The 13,952-nt window shown below is 43.8% G+C and overlaps 2 protein-coding genes across 4 annotated transcripts in view; one reads left to right on the plus strand and one right to left on the minus strand.

The window, feature by feature from the left end:
* Window positions 1-101: 101 nt before the first annotated feature.
* On the minus strand, window positions 102-2,258 carry gpatch11 (G patch domain containing 11). The gene is made up of 8 exons (XM_012829877.3): window positions 2,099-2,258; window positions 1,546-1,772; window positions 1,407-1,448; window positions 1,168-1,288; window positions 984-1,074; window positions 733-894; window positions 497-578; window positions 102-352 (listed from the first exon to the last, which is right to left on the minus strand). Exons 1-8 carry the CDS (start codon window positions 2,146-2,148, stop codon window positions 297-299), a joined length of 831 nt encoding a protein of 276 aa, XP_012685331.2. The 5' UTR covers window positions 2,149-2,258; the 3' UTR covers window positions 102-296.
* An 81-nt stretch (window positions 2,259-2,339) lies between these two features.
* heatr5b (HEAT repeat containing 5B) overlaps window positions 2,340-13,952 on the plus strand; it is a 29,079-nt gene continuing 17,466 nt past the window's right edge. The window contains exons 1-17 of one of the 3 annotated variants that reach the window (XM_012829875.3): window positions 2,340-2,539; window positions 3,158-3,357; window positions 3,544-3,755; window positions 4,394-4,502; window positions 4,636-4,785; window positions 5,420-5,591; window positions 5,879-6,036; window positions 7,371-7,677; window positions 9,429-9,584; window positions 10,086-10,336; window positions 10,726-10,837; window positions 11,254-11,406; window positions 11,827-11,926; window positions 12,386-12,495; window positions 12,869-13,032; window positions 13,351-13,526; window positions 13,712-13,817. In XM_012829875.3, the coding sequence (XP_012685329.2) occupies window positions 3,232-3,357; window positions 3,544-3,755; window positions 4,394-4,502; window positions 4,636-4,785; window positions 5,420-5,591; window positions 5,879-6,036; window positions 7,371-7,677; window positions 9,429-9,584; window positions 10,086-10,336; window positions 10,726-10,837; window positions 11,254-11,406; window positions 11,827-11,926; window positions 12,386-12,495; window positions 12,869-13,032; window positions 13,351-13,526; window positions 13,712-13,817 (2,562 nt within the window). In that variant the 5' untranslated portion in view covers window positions 2,340-2,539; window positions 3,158-3,231. Of the gene's footprint in view, window positions 2,540-2,578; window positions 3,010-3,157; window positions 3,358-3,543; window positions 3,756-4,393; window positions 4,503-4,635; window positions 4,786-5,419; window positions 5,592-5,878; window positions 6,037-7,370; window positions 7,678-9,428; window positions 9,585-10,085; window positions 10,337-10,725; window positions 10,838-11,253; window positions 11,407-11,826; window positions 11,927-12,385; window positions 12,496-12,868; window positions 13,033-13,350; window positions 13,527-13,711; window positions 13,818-13,952 lie in introns of those variants that run through there. The other 2 variants (XM_012829876.3, XM_031578795.2) reach the window with 2 other exon arrangements.

Raw genomic sequence — 13,952 nt, forward strand, 5'->3', positions numbered from 1 at the left:
AGGGAGTTTTTCCTTGTCCCAGTCGCTTTAGTGCTTGCTCTAGCAGGTTCAGGCTCTGGGCTCTGTAACTGGACTCAATAAATGTTCACAGTAGAACTGTATGAATGTATGGAAATGAAAATGTTTTAATTTTCTCAACATGAATAACAACAAAAACACAACAATGACAAATAAAAAGCAGGTTCCTTTCCTGCACACAATTATTTAAGTGTAATTACACAAAAACTTGTGTTGTCTTTACACGTCTTATAAAAAAGACACAACAGGGAATTGAAAGTATTATGTCCTCAACAATGTCAATCATGGTCAGCTGCTGTGTCTCCAGGACAGTTTGAATCCAGATCTTCCTCATCTATTGGATTGAAGAAAAAAAACAAAAAAAAACATAAACTGATAACAGTGCTGACGTATCATGTAAAATGTAAGAATGTACATAAATGTAAAATGCAGCAGCTGACACCATGCCATGCTTAGCACAGTTAGCACTAAGACTTACCGTTGTATGTTGTTCCACACCATATGCAGTAAAAATGGACACCCCTCAGGTAAGATGTGAGAAAGTGTAGCTTATCCAACGACTGTGAAGTCAAATAAAGTGAAGTGCACATGTAAGGATGGCTGGCACAATGACATATATGTTATTATTATGCTATATATAGGGGTATTTTCTAAAGGCGTTAATTAATTTTCCAAAAACGTTTAAAAGATATTGTTGCTGAGATTTGTACTCACCGTTAACTCGTCCTCATCCTCGTCCTGCTCCTCCTCCTTCTTCTCCTCCTCATCTTTCCTGCATTCCTCCTCCTCCTCCTCCTCATCATTATCATCATCCTCATCTTCATCCTCTTTCTCTTTTTCTGGCCAATACCAACATTCCCTGGGCGCCGTGATACCCTAAGAATGTGAAAATTCACAAACAATAAGCATCCAGCAACTTTGAACTTTGTGCCAGTGAGATCCAGTGGATAAAGGCTCTCTCAGACCTTCTGGCTATCGAGTTGTTCACAGGCTCGCTGGCTCCTCCTCAGATCGCCTTCCGTCTGACGTTCTTCTCTCTCTGTTCTCTTCCTTACCCTTGGGTAACAATCACACAGCAATGTAAATAGTGAGGAATCATGTCAAACTATAGTATCCTAGACTAGCCCAGGCAAGAATATGCTTTGGCACCTGAAGTTCTCCAGAGACTCTTTCTCCTCCTGTTGTTTCACTCGAACCTTCCGTCGGTACCCTTCAAGTTCCTTTTCTGCCTTCCTTTTCTTTACCTCCTCCATTCCAATACCCCCTCTGTCTGATACAAGCCCAAAGTGGGATCAATTCCAAGATTGTTATTGTTAAATGTTAGAAATGCTAAAATGGCAAATTAACGATGTTTTCCAGAAACAGAAAAAAAATATATAAGTTCTAACCTGTTTTAATGTTCATAGGAATTGGCTCAACTCTCCCAGCTCCTGTTAAATGCAGAAGAGGAAACAATTTACAATTCCAATCTTTTGCCAGAGCTGCTGGTACTGATGTCCACACCATCAATCATCTAACGTTACTAACCTCTTTTGCCAAGTCCTTGGCCTACTTTGTATCCCATTTTTTGCAGCAATGCAAATCCTTTATTTTCATTGCTGATAGAATTCTGTAAAACTGCTTCACGACTCTCCTGCTCCTGCTCCTTGTAGGTTTTCTGACGGTTCTGTTGATTCTTCTCCTTAATCGTGGTCTCTTTTTTTATTGCGTCTCTCGCCCGTTTCACCATTGGCACACCTGGCCTTACGTCAGGTCTATATAAAAAAAAACATATATCAGAGGCGTGACAGATTGTCTTTTTTTTTTACAACTTTACTGACAGAAGTTTACACATGCAGTGTTACCCAAAGAACGGTTAATTACCAATTATGTAGGATAGGGTCACCACAGATCCATATCTTACCAAATGTTGCTATAAACGTATAAGAACACTAGCTTGAGTTCACACCTAGATATCTACTAACCTTACAAACTGTAGAGCTACATTACCGAACTGCACAGGCTCATACAAAATAATACTGTAAAGGACGCCTGCAACCTACGAACGAGCGTCCAAATGTTAGTTAGACAATGTACTCACATTCGACTGAGGAAGGCGTCAGACATGTAATCATCTTCTTCGTCGGCCATTATGTGTTTCAATCTACTCTTTTACTCTTAAACGCTGAAAACACTTGAACGACTATCCACTTCAGAATTGACGTTAGGCAGCTGCATCAATGTTGACAATATTACTGACCTTGTCCCTCGGTTGGAATGTCCCGGGTAGAATTATTTACAGGTAAATATAGGTTCCTACTAAATTTCCCCCACAAATGTGCACACGAATAGAGAGGATTTACAAAGAGAGTTACCTTAAATGCACATGACTGTATAAAGACGAACTGCGGCAGTTTTTGTAGAAATGCCCGTTTGTTTTAAAAACACGTTATTGAGATCCATCCAGTCGGAGTCATTTGATCGCCACTGTGTTGACCGAGCGAAACGTCATCAACCAACCAAACAAGGAGAGAGTGGACAGGTATGGGGAGGAAGGTTCCTTTTGTGTTTAATTTTACTTGTGGCAGTATTGGACTTTTCCCAGTTGTCAGTGTGCGACCCGTGCTACAGAGTGTTGTTTTACAAACGCGCTGTCATTTGTTTCTCACACTGTACGAAAGACTAAACCTATCTGACTGGCTTGATTCATTTTCTGGGGCTCGCTAACAAGGATGAGGAGCTAGCTAGCTAGACCAGTCCATTTTGGCCTGTCAGATAGATGTCTTTTAGTTGTCTGATGTGAAATTCTGTATGAAAACGATTTCATTTGGGTTATTGAGCGAATTAAAACATATCTATGAAAACGTGGTGACACCTGCATCGTCATATTCATTTCAACATCGCTATTTAATCTAACTAGCCACCTAGCTGAAGCGATGATTGTTTGGAACTAACCCGTTCCTTTAGAGGGTAATGCTAATACGGTGCTGCAGTGATCTTGCCGTTGTAATGGTAATAAGTGATTAGCTGTTCATCACAATAATATCATTATTGTTATTTGGGGTAAAATAAACTTCGCTACGGCAATACATTTTGCCAAAATAATTGTCAGTGGTTAATCGCGTAACGTTACTGGTCTAATGTGTTCTGTGTTTCATAGGGTCCAATCTCAATAAGTATCGTCTGAAGAAGCTCTGAAGTCTCAGAGCTGTAGGCCACTTGTGGTGTCCCCAGATGGAGCTGGCACACAGCTTGCTGCTCAATGAAGATGCCCTGGCCCAGATCACTGAGGCCAAGAGGCCTGTCTTCATCTTTGAGTGGCTTCGCTTCCTAGACAAAGTACTTGTAGCAGCAAACAAGGTAAAGCAAGTTTCAGATGAGAGGCACTTGTGTTTACTAATGTAACTTCTACTCAACAGGACCTAGTTGTGTTCCATGGATTTCAAACAACAGTAATTGACTATATAACAGATAAGGCTAGTTACTTTTAATTCACAATACGATGCATGAATGGTTGCAGTGGGTGAAATGTTTAGCTTTCTCTAGGTTGATGTGAAGGAGAAACAGAAGAAATTGGTGGAGCAGCTGACTGGTCTGATCAGCAGCGCTCCCGGTCCACCCACCCGCAAGCTTCTGGCCAAGAACCTGGCCACCCTCTACAGCATTGGAGACACATTCACTGTCTTCCAAACCCTAGACAAGTGTAATGACATCATCAAGAGCAAAGATGACACACCAGCCTACCTACCGACTAAACTGTAAGTCTTAAATGCTTATTTTAAATTACATTCAGCATATACTATTTTTTCCAAGTAGCATTGGTCTAATTTGTTGTGCATGTGTACGTTGTATTTGGTTGTCTGTTCATTGTACACACATGTATACATTTTCCATCACTCTTTCTACCAAATTCATGACCTTGCTTGTTTAACCTCAGGAACTAGAGAAATAACTCAATCGATTGGATGAATCGTTCATATTATTTGTATAAGGTTTGACATTGTTTGCAGATGAATTAAATACTCGCACGGGTGCGTGTTGTAAAATGTTAATCCGCTAGGCAGTACTAAAGCATGTGGTGGAAAAGTGGGATTATAAGGTTCTGTTGGGGCGGATTATGCACATTTGTTGATGGTACTCACGAGCTGTGGCCATGCTTCATTATGGAGAAATCCGTCATTGACCAGCACATACAGCTCGGCTCGTGACAGCCACATGTGAAATGCAAATATACAAAACAGTAGTGCATAATCTTACGAATCCAACAGGCCTGTGTTCGAAGGCACTGGTTTTAAAATTAGATTGTTTACTATATAGCAATCCATATATTTTCACAGAGTGAGGTAGTGGTAATTGTAATTGTTTTAATTTCATTTTGACCCATAATTCTTTGCAGTGCTGCAGTGGCATGTGTGGGGGCCTTTTATGAGAAGATGGGCAGGATGCTGGGCAGCTCTTTCCCAGACACCATCAACAACCTTCTCAAGGCATTGAAGAGTGCAGAGGTACAATCTTAGTTCTTTAGTTCTACCCTACTCTGTCGCATCTTTGATTCCTACCAGGCACTTTAAGCTTTACGTGATATGACATGGCGTTTGGAGTATTACCTGCCATTTATTCCACCTCCTTCTGCTCTAGTCCCAGGGGCGCGGGGAGATCCTGCTCAGTCTGCAGAAGGTCCTCCACGGATTGGGTGGGGCCGCTGCCTCCTGTCACAGGGACATCTACAAGAATGCCCGCTCCCTACTCACTGACCGCTCCATGGCTGTCCGCTGTGCTGTGGCCAAGGTCAGTCTCTGTGGAGGCTATCCTCCTTGTCCCTCGCCATTTTGTGCTGTGCATAATATTTCATTTCTAATGTCTTTATTGACAACCTGACTCTACTGCCCTTGAAGGGTAGAATTAGAAAGTAAGGCATTCTGTGAGCCATCTACAGTATTGTGTGTTTGCATGGACATCCAATGTAATGCATTTTGTTTTTGGTATGACAAAGCCAAAGATATGGAGATAACAAGCAGGCATCCTGTTACTATTACGGAAGATGAGTTGTCTTGTGTAAATACTCCTCTGTTGCACAACAGTGCAGCCACCATTAGTGATGGCATAACTTCAACTGTTCACAACAGTAGTATTGTTTCTCAGATACCTTAGTGTTTTTGTTTAATAATGGTATCAATATTTATGAAGCAGATTGAAGCATAGGGCACAAAATTCTCATCTGAGATGAAGTGCATGTATATGTTTATATGACCTGTTTTTATGTATATATTTGTGTTTACATTTACATTTAGATATTTATCAGACACTTTTATCTTTATGTTTTTATGCCCTTGATGTCTGTGAGAGCATCACTGACTGTGGTTTCTCTCTCTCTCTCTCTCTCTCTCTCTCTCTCTCTCTGTTTGTTTGTGTGTGTGTGTAGTGCCTGTTGGAGCTGCAAAATGAGGCTGTGTTCATGTGGACCACAGAGCTTGAGAATGTTGCCACTCTGTGCTTTAAGGCACTGGAAGGCTCCAACTACGGTGTGCGGGTTGCCGTGTCCAAGCTGCTGGGTACCGTCATGGCAACCGCACTGATGCCCAAGCAGGCAACAGGTAAAAACTTTTCATGGAAATATTCACAAGGGCTCTCTATTCAAGGATTTTGAGGCCTAAGTAAGGCCTCAATATATCAACTTCAAGCAATATTTGCTGCAGAATGCAGCCATAGTCACTGTTAGGCTGTACGTATAGTATAATATTTTGAGATCCAATCATATTCATGTACATGAAAGCAATATTTGCCCAAAGTATCCAGCCATACAGTAGTCACTGCTAGGAAATAAGTGTAATATATGAGTGTCAGTGGTTATTTGTGAGCGTTCCACTGTGTGCTTGTGCAGTGATGCGTCAGAATGTGAAGCGGGCAACACTAGAGGAGGTGCTGGAGCTGATGGCTACGGGCTTCCTGCGCGGAGGCTCTGGCTTCCTGAAGAGCGGCGGCGAGATGCTGAAGGGAGGGGGCTCCGTCAGCAGGGAGGTGCGGGTGGGCGTCACACAGGTGAGTCACACACTCGCTCTTTCTGTCTTTTGCTTTCTCTCTCTTTCTTTCTTTCTTTCTTTCTTTCTTTCTTTCTTTCTCTCTCTCTCTCTGTCGCTCACTCTCTTTCTCTGCCTCGCTTTTTCTCTGTCTGTCTGTCTGCCTGTCTCCCTCTACCTCCTTTTCTCCTTCTTTCTCTCTTCTTCCTCTTTTCTGTCTCTCTCTCCCTCTCTCTCTCTGTCTGTCTGCACACACACACACACACACGTGTTTTGTCATTTTCCGATCCCTTTCTTCTCTCATTCTGCCCTGCACTGATCGATCGCTGTGCCCACCCACTCAGTCCCAGCATGCGCATAAAGAGGTTTTATGCAATGGGTTTTTTTCTTGTTAAAAGGTGGAGCATATCCTTGAGCAAAAATAACCTAATTGAAATGTGTTGGCAATGACCAGGTACATCTCTTCACTGTGGCCCAAAGCAAACAAATGAACACACAGTAAAACAACTCTTTGGCCTTGGTCCTTAGTGAGTGTCCCCAACAGTTGTCTCTATCGTTACTGCAGTATTTCACTTGTATTTAACCTCCTTACATAGTCCTACTTGCATTATATAACTGCAGGCAGGCTGTTTAGGAATTCCATAACTTACAGTATTTGGGCTCTTCTTAAGCTGGACAGACAGCTTTTAGAAACGGGTCAAATTCCCGCCAGATCAGTTGTTGTTTATCGTGCAGTTTGAGTAGGGCTAAAAGCCTGAACAATCAATGTTCCAGCTCGGGTTCGATTTCTGGCATGTCAGACATTTTTGTCGGCTGTTTTGCAGTGTGAGTAGTTCCACGGTCCAATTTCCCTCTGTGTGAGCACAGCAATCGGGAAGTTTTTGTTCATGCGGAAAGGCTGATTGAAAGGGGTAATGTGGGTTACCACATTGTACGCAATCGAGAAAAGTCACATAGTGTCTGTCTGGCTTAAGTGTGCTTACTTGTATTTCACCTCCTTACCTAGTCCGACATGCAGTTTATCACCTCAGGCATGCTATTAAGGAATACTGATGGAAATAATTTGCAAACACTGTTAAGTACTTAAGGAATATATCCTTAAGTACTTAACAGTGTTTGCAAAATATCTCCATCAAATACCATAACTTAGTTTTAACGTCTGCTACCCCACAGTTAGTTTGACTGGAAATGTTCAATTGTAAAGCTTGTGTTTTGGACAGTGAAAATTGAAATTTCCATTGTGGATCGCAGCAGTACCTTATTTGTTCCTTCTCCCCTTGTATTGGTTCCATGGACATGGGGGGAGTCTCTCGTCCGTGCAGCTTCTTAACGTTGCCCTCTCCTCTTCACCCTCAGGCATACGTGGTGTTTGTGACCACGCTTGGCGGCCAGTGGCTCGAGCGCAACTTCGCCACCTTCCTGTCGCACGTGCTGGAGCTGGTGGCGCACCAGCGGGCCACGCAGACGCACGTGGAGGCTGTGTACTCGCGCCGCTGCGTCTCCTTTGCCCTGCGCGCCACCCTGGGCGGGCTGCTGGGCGAGAAGGCCCAGATCGCCGCTGCCAAGGAGATCTGCCAGGCCATCAGCAAGCAGATGCGGGCAGTGGGTAAGGAGGGAGATGGTAGTGGTGGGGGGGAGGTGTCCAGGCTCAGAGCACTGCAGAGTAAGTATCCCATGTTTGGTAGTTTGTTTGTTTGTGTGTGTTTTGTTTGCATTTGTTGTTTTCCACCTTTTGTTTATGTTTGTTTGTTTCTGCCTTTTCTGGGTTTTGGAGTGGATTGCACTTCTATGCTCAGTTATTTTGCTTGCTAGTCCTGTTTCTTTGACATTCTAAATAGTTCTATCTTTCTCTGTGGACTTTGGTTTAGCCTTCTTTCATTTGAATTCCCTCGTAATCATATTTCACTATACCCATGCCATGGTTGCAGAATTGTATTTGAAGGGCAGTGACTCCTCTTTAGATTCTATTGAGATGGGCTTCAGCTAGGTATCAGATTTCCATCTTCAGTGTCCTCTGCTAACAAGGACACTAGCCCTTTTGTTTGCACTTTGCCGAATCTCATGGACTAATCCAGACATAATTAAACAAAAAATTAGTCGAGTGTCTATTTGCAATAATCATTCAATTAGTGGTTTACAGGAACTCATGACCCATTCACCATGCAGACATTCTCTCTAATACAGTCTGTCACACATTTTAATTTCTGCCTCATTTATCTACTATTTCATGTCATTCTGTTATTTTCAAACTTCTTACTCTGTGATGTGCTGTGAAGCCTTGGGCCACTGATGCTTTTGTCTGTTGAGAAATGTATTACAAAGATCAAAATGTCTTCTTCCGATCCGTCCTGCTTTACACCAAAGCCATGAGTTTACAGATATAAGTACCAGACATAAACCCTCACTAAAACTGAAAAAAGAGTCACCACATCCCTACATCACAGGATTTAATTCTATCTATTTCTACACTTAGTCTACACTACCCTTTGTCCTTTTTTCTTTCTTTCTATGTGTTATGATTGACATGGCTCAAATTACTATGTCCAGTGATTGCCCAATCGTTGTATTCATTTTGTACAGCTAAAGATTCAGTTATCTGGTGTGCGGCATAAGAGGAGGCTGAGCTTGTTTGCATAAAACAGATGGTCCCATCAGATGCAACAGTGCCCATACATGTTGTTTACACTTCCAAAACGATCCCTCAGAGCCTTGGCACTAGGCCAGAGCTTGATTGTGATGCGTGTCTGGGGTTTGCTGTTGCAGACTGATTATTAGTTCCCCTGCTCCTACCCTGCTGTAAGTGACTGTGTCAACTGAGCATCATGGTGGAGGGGACCTGTTGTGAAAAGCCCCAGTCTAACAGAGCAGAGCTGCTGGGAGAAACATGAGTCCAACAGATAACAAACAAAAACAACAAACAAAAACAAACACACTACCTGAGGAGTTCATACCTGTGGCTCTTCAGAACTTTAACACTTGACTCCTCCTAGGGAGCCATGAACTGAGCTTTCATCAGTCTGCTGTGCTGGCTGAACAACAGTGAATAGTTTTGAGAACATTTTTCGTTTTCAGAGACAAGTAAAGACAATATTGTTTTGGGCTTTGTGAAACCTTGTGATTGCGCTGATGAAATCTTAGTTGATGGTTTCCTCTTCTAGTATTGGTTGTAGTTTGTGATATTGTTCAATCATAAGCACATGCTATACATGCATAGTATTTGAGGAACTCACAATCTCATTTTATGGCACTTTGTTTTGTTTCAGATATCTAGCCGTCTAACTTTGCACCCTCAATAGAGGAGAAGAGAGAAAAGGAGGAGGACACTCAAAATCTTGTCTCGTTCTCTCTGTGTCTCTCTCGCCCTATCCCTACCTCTTTCCTTCCCTCTCTCCCTCTCTCTCGTCTTGCAAACAGAAGCGGTGGTGAACGACTCCAGCGGGGAGAACAAGGCGGGTGCGGCGGACGTGTCTGCCAGTCAGCATGTGATGGTGTGTGCCCTGAAGGAGCTGGGCAGCCTGGTGCAGAGCCTCAGTGCCACCTCCTCACCAATCATACAGGAGCCCTCCATTGGTACGCCTCAAACATGTCAATCAATGCACACACACACAAACACACACGCAAACAAATTGCATGCGTGTTACACACACCTTACAGTTTCTGTTACTCCTGAATCTCTCCATCGGTATGCCTGAGACACACACACACACACACACACACACACCAGACACACACACACACACACCAGACACACACAAATACATGTCTGCATGTTACATCAAACATGTTCTCATTCTATAGGAATTCTGTATGTGTGGTCACCTCAGCAACTTTAGAGACACTGTGTCTTAGAACTAAACACAGCTTTAACTCTTATCGCTCCTTTCTCCCTTTCCCTTTTCATCTCTTTCCTTTTCTTGCCCCCCCCCCATCTTCCCCCCCCTCCTCCTCGCTCTTCTCTCATATTCCCCTCCATGATTAATCTTCTGCTCCTTTCATCTCCTCTCCTCCTCTCATATTCCCCTCCATGGTTCATCTCCTTCTCCTTTCATCTCCTCTCTCTCTCTCCCACAGGTCTCCTGGAGACGGTTACATCGGTGCTGCTGCATCCCAGCATGGCTGCGCGTCTGGCGGCCGCTTGGTGCCTGCGCTGCGTTGCCGTGGCACTCCCTTATCAGCTGACGCCGCTGCTGGACCGCTGCGCAGAGCGCATCAACAACCTGAAGAGCTCGCCCGAGGCTGTCAGTGGCTACAGCTTCGCCATGGCCGCCCTGCTCGGAGGCGTGCACACGTGTCCCCTCGGCATTCCCCACTCCAAGGGCAAGGTGTGTGGGTGTGGGTGTGGGTGTGGGTGTGGGTGTGGGTGTGGGTGTGTGTGGGTGTGGGTGTGGGTGTGGGTGTGGGTGTGGGTGTGGGTGTGGGTGTGGGTGTCTCGGTCTGATCTGAGCCAGGGCTGTGTACAAACACTGGAGTTTTTTTGAGAACCAACGCAGAGAGCTAGAGGACTGCGTGTAGTAATTTGCTGAATTTGACCAAAAGTGTACAGGATTAGAATTGCGGACCTCACCTTTTGAAGAAAGAAAAGAAATCCCTGAATAGCATTAGTAATCTCTAGTGTTCGCCATAAGAGAGAGGGTTTGCTGAAGAGTGAGCTGGCAGCTAAACTGGTCTCTCTTTCTCTCTCTCTCTCTCTCTCTCCATCTCTCGCCTTTAGATGGTGGTCAGTATAGCAGAGGACCTGTTGCGCACTGCGTCCCAGAACAGTCGTCTCTCCCTGCAGCGCACACAGGCTGGCTGGCTGCTGCTGGGGGCCCTCATGACCTTAGGTAAGCTGCTCTCTCACCGCTGTGACACTGTGCCCTGCTCCCTAACAGAATACTCCTGAGTTTGGATGGAGAGAAGGGGACAGGAATTCGAGATGTTTTTAAACAATCTTTTTTTTTAAAGTTTTGAGAATACAATGCCTTTTCTGATGTTTTACTCTTTATGTTCTTGCCGTGCTTGTCCACTACATTTCATCTTTATTGTAGACACATGGACCATAAAGGATTAAATATACATACAAATACAGTATAGATATTAGTGTATATTAGTATATAGTATGTATAGATATACAATAAATGAATAACATACTGTACATCTCTAAAATATATCGATTTAAAAGCGAATTGGCATAATGGCTTTATGCCAGTGTTCCCTGAGGCTTGATAATTGATCCAGTGATCCCTCTCTCTGTGAGCAGGCCCCTCTGTGGTGAGGTACCACCTGCCCAAGATGCTGTTGCTGTGGCGGAACGTGTTCCCTCGCTCTCAGAAAGAGCTGGAGGCAGAGAAAGCCCGCGGAGACTCCTTCAGCTGGCAGGTCACCTTGGAAGGGCGTGCTGGTGCACTCTGTGGTCAGTCCCTGACAGTCAGACACACACACACACACACACACACACACAGAGACACACAGAGACACACAGAGACACACAGAGACACACAGAGACACACAGAGACACACACACACACACAGAGACACACACACACACACACACACAGATACTGTCATTTGTGTACACGTGAGCATTTATAACTCCACCATCCTAACCCTAGTCATTCTACTTCATTGTGTTTCATGTGTTCGTTAGATTAGCAAACACACAAAGACACAGCCTTTGGGGTTTTAGTTGTAAGGTGCAGTGTGTATCCCACACACTGTGCCTTTAAACAAATGAAATAATGAAAAGTGACTTGTTGACAAACTTTTTTCACATATTGACGTACACACACACACAGAGATCATTGTGATGACAGTTTTATTGTGTGTGATTTAGCCATGCGGAGCTTTGTGGCCCACTGCCCAGAGCTGCTCACCGAGGATGTGATCCGGAGACTCATGACCCCGATCGAATGTGCCATGACCATGATGTCACAGTGAGTAGTAACCGCTGATGTTTTTGATGATGGTGGTGATGATTTCAAGCTTATATGTCCTCCCATGGTTTTGCTCCCACGTCTGTGCTGACTAAATCCATGTGGTTGGTTACTGGGCTTAACCTTTGTTGTCTTAAACTGGAACACCCAACTCTGTTTATGCCGGCAAGTTGTGTTTTTATGGGCCTACGGCATTTAGAAGTTACTCTTAGACTGTTTTTTGTTTGTATTGTTATGTGGATACAAGATAAGTGTATCCGCAACATTACAGTCTTAGTATCATATTTCTGCTAACCACTGTGATGGAATAGTGTCAATGCTTTAGATTATATTCCAATTACTGTATTTCTGCTAAGCAGTGTGAGGGGAATAGTCTTAATGGTTTAGATTATATCCCAAGTACTGTATTTCTTCTAAGCAGTGTGAAAGAGAAGTCCTAATGCTTTGTGTTGTTGTCAGTGTGCCTGCGGTCATTAAGGTGCATGGTGCCCACCTAAAGGCCAGTGCTGCCATGGTGAGACTAAGGCTGTATGACATCCTCGCTCTGCTGCCACCCAAGACCTATGAAGGTAAGGTCATACAGTTCACAGTGCTTTAGACTGGCATATAAACATGTGCGTTCTACGTTAACTACCAGCAGACACATAGCATTACATTAGCGAGAGTGTTGTGTATCTCTGAAGAGGTAGTTAGTAGTTCATTTAGAATCAATGTGCAGATTTTACATGGCAGATAAAATGAAATTCTTACTGTGATCTGACCCAAAAAATATATATACATTTTTTCATTAGTAATTTATGTATTGGTAATTTGTGATTGTGAAGATTCTAAATTGAAGTCGCTTGTGATTTAAAATGGGTGCTAAAGACCTCAACCTAATCGCTAACACATAACCTTAGAAAGCTCTGACTGAAGGATCTGTCTTCCCTTCGCTTTCCACAGGCAGCTTTAATGCTTTACTAAGGGAGCTCGTAGCAGAGTTCACCCTGACGGACAACTCCGCCAACACCACCACCTCCCTGCTGCGCTCCCTCTGTCACTATGACGACAGCGTGCTCATGGGCTCCTGGCTTCAAGAGACCGACCACAAATCCATCGAGGATCAGGTTCTTCAAAATTCTTTCCATAAATTATATAGGATGTACATCATAGCATTTACATTGACAATAGCAATTACATTTTCCTGATTTCATTTGACAGCACAGTCAGTTATTGGTATAACACACAGTGATCCAGGATGAAATATGAATGGGAATGGTATTGTGGAGTGCTTAATTGTTTGAATTTGTTAAAACATTTTATAGTGTAAATGTGCAACAACTTTTTTATTCAGATGAATACGTGACAGGCCACTAGCAATCAGGAAGTGGGGCATGTTCTCGCTGTAATCCTTTCTCACCATGTTGTCTTCCTGGCCCTCACAGCTGCAGCCCAACAGCGCCTCAGGCAGTGGCGCCCTGGAGCACGACCCCTCCTCCATCTACCTACGCGTACCTGTGGGCGAGGTCATCCCTGGGCCCCTCCCTTTGGGCGTGTCCGTCATTGATGCCTCAGTGGCCCTGTTTGGTGTGGTCTTCCCTCACGTCTCCTTCAAACACAGGTGAAATGTGCTCAAAGTGTTTGTTTGGTAATTTTTATCTTTATTCATTTATTTCTAAGTGCATTTCTTTTACACCTGTAACTCTGGGCTGCCAAGAAATTTCATTGTACTGTACAATGACATATTTGTTTACCAAGGGCTACTTGTGGGTTTCTTATTCTTATCTTCTTCTGTGTCCTTGACAGGCTGCAGATGCTGGACCACTTTGCCGAGTGCATCAAGCAGGCCAAGGGAGTTCGCCAGCAGGCCGTACAGCTCAACATATTTACAGCAGTTCTGAGCGCGCTCAAGGTGTGTGCCAGACATGCTCAGTGTCAGTGTCAGTTATACAAATCACTATCTGACATTGTGTCCAATGGCACTATAATGCTGTTGTGAAGTTAAAAGTCTGCAATTCTATTAACTAATTAACTCAACAAAACTTTG

This window comes from Clupea harengus, chromosome 13, assembly GCF_900700415.2.
Source record: "Clupea harengus chromosome 13, Ch_v2.0.2, whole genome shotgun sequence".
In the NCBI taxonomy this organism is placed as follows: domain Eukaryota; kingdom Metazoa; phylum Chordata; class Actinopteri; order Clupeiformes; family Clupeidae; genus Clupea; species Clupea harengus.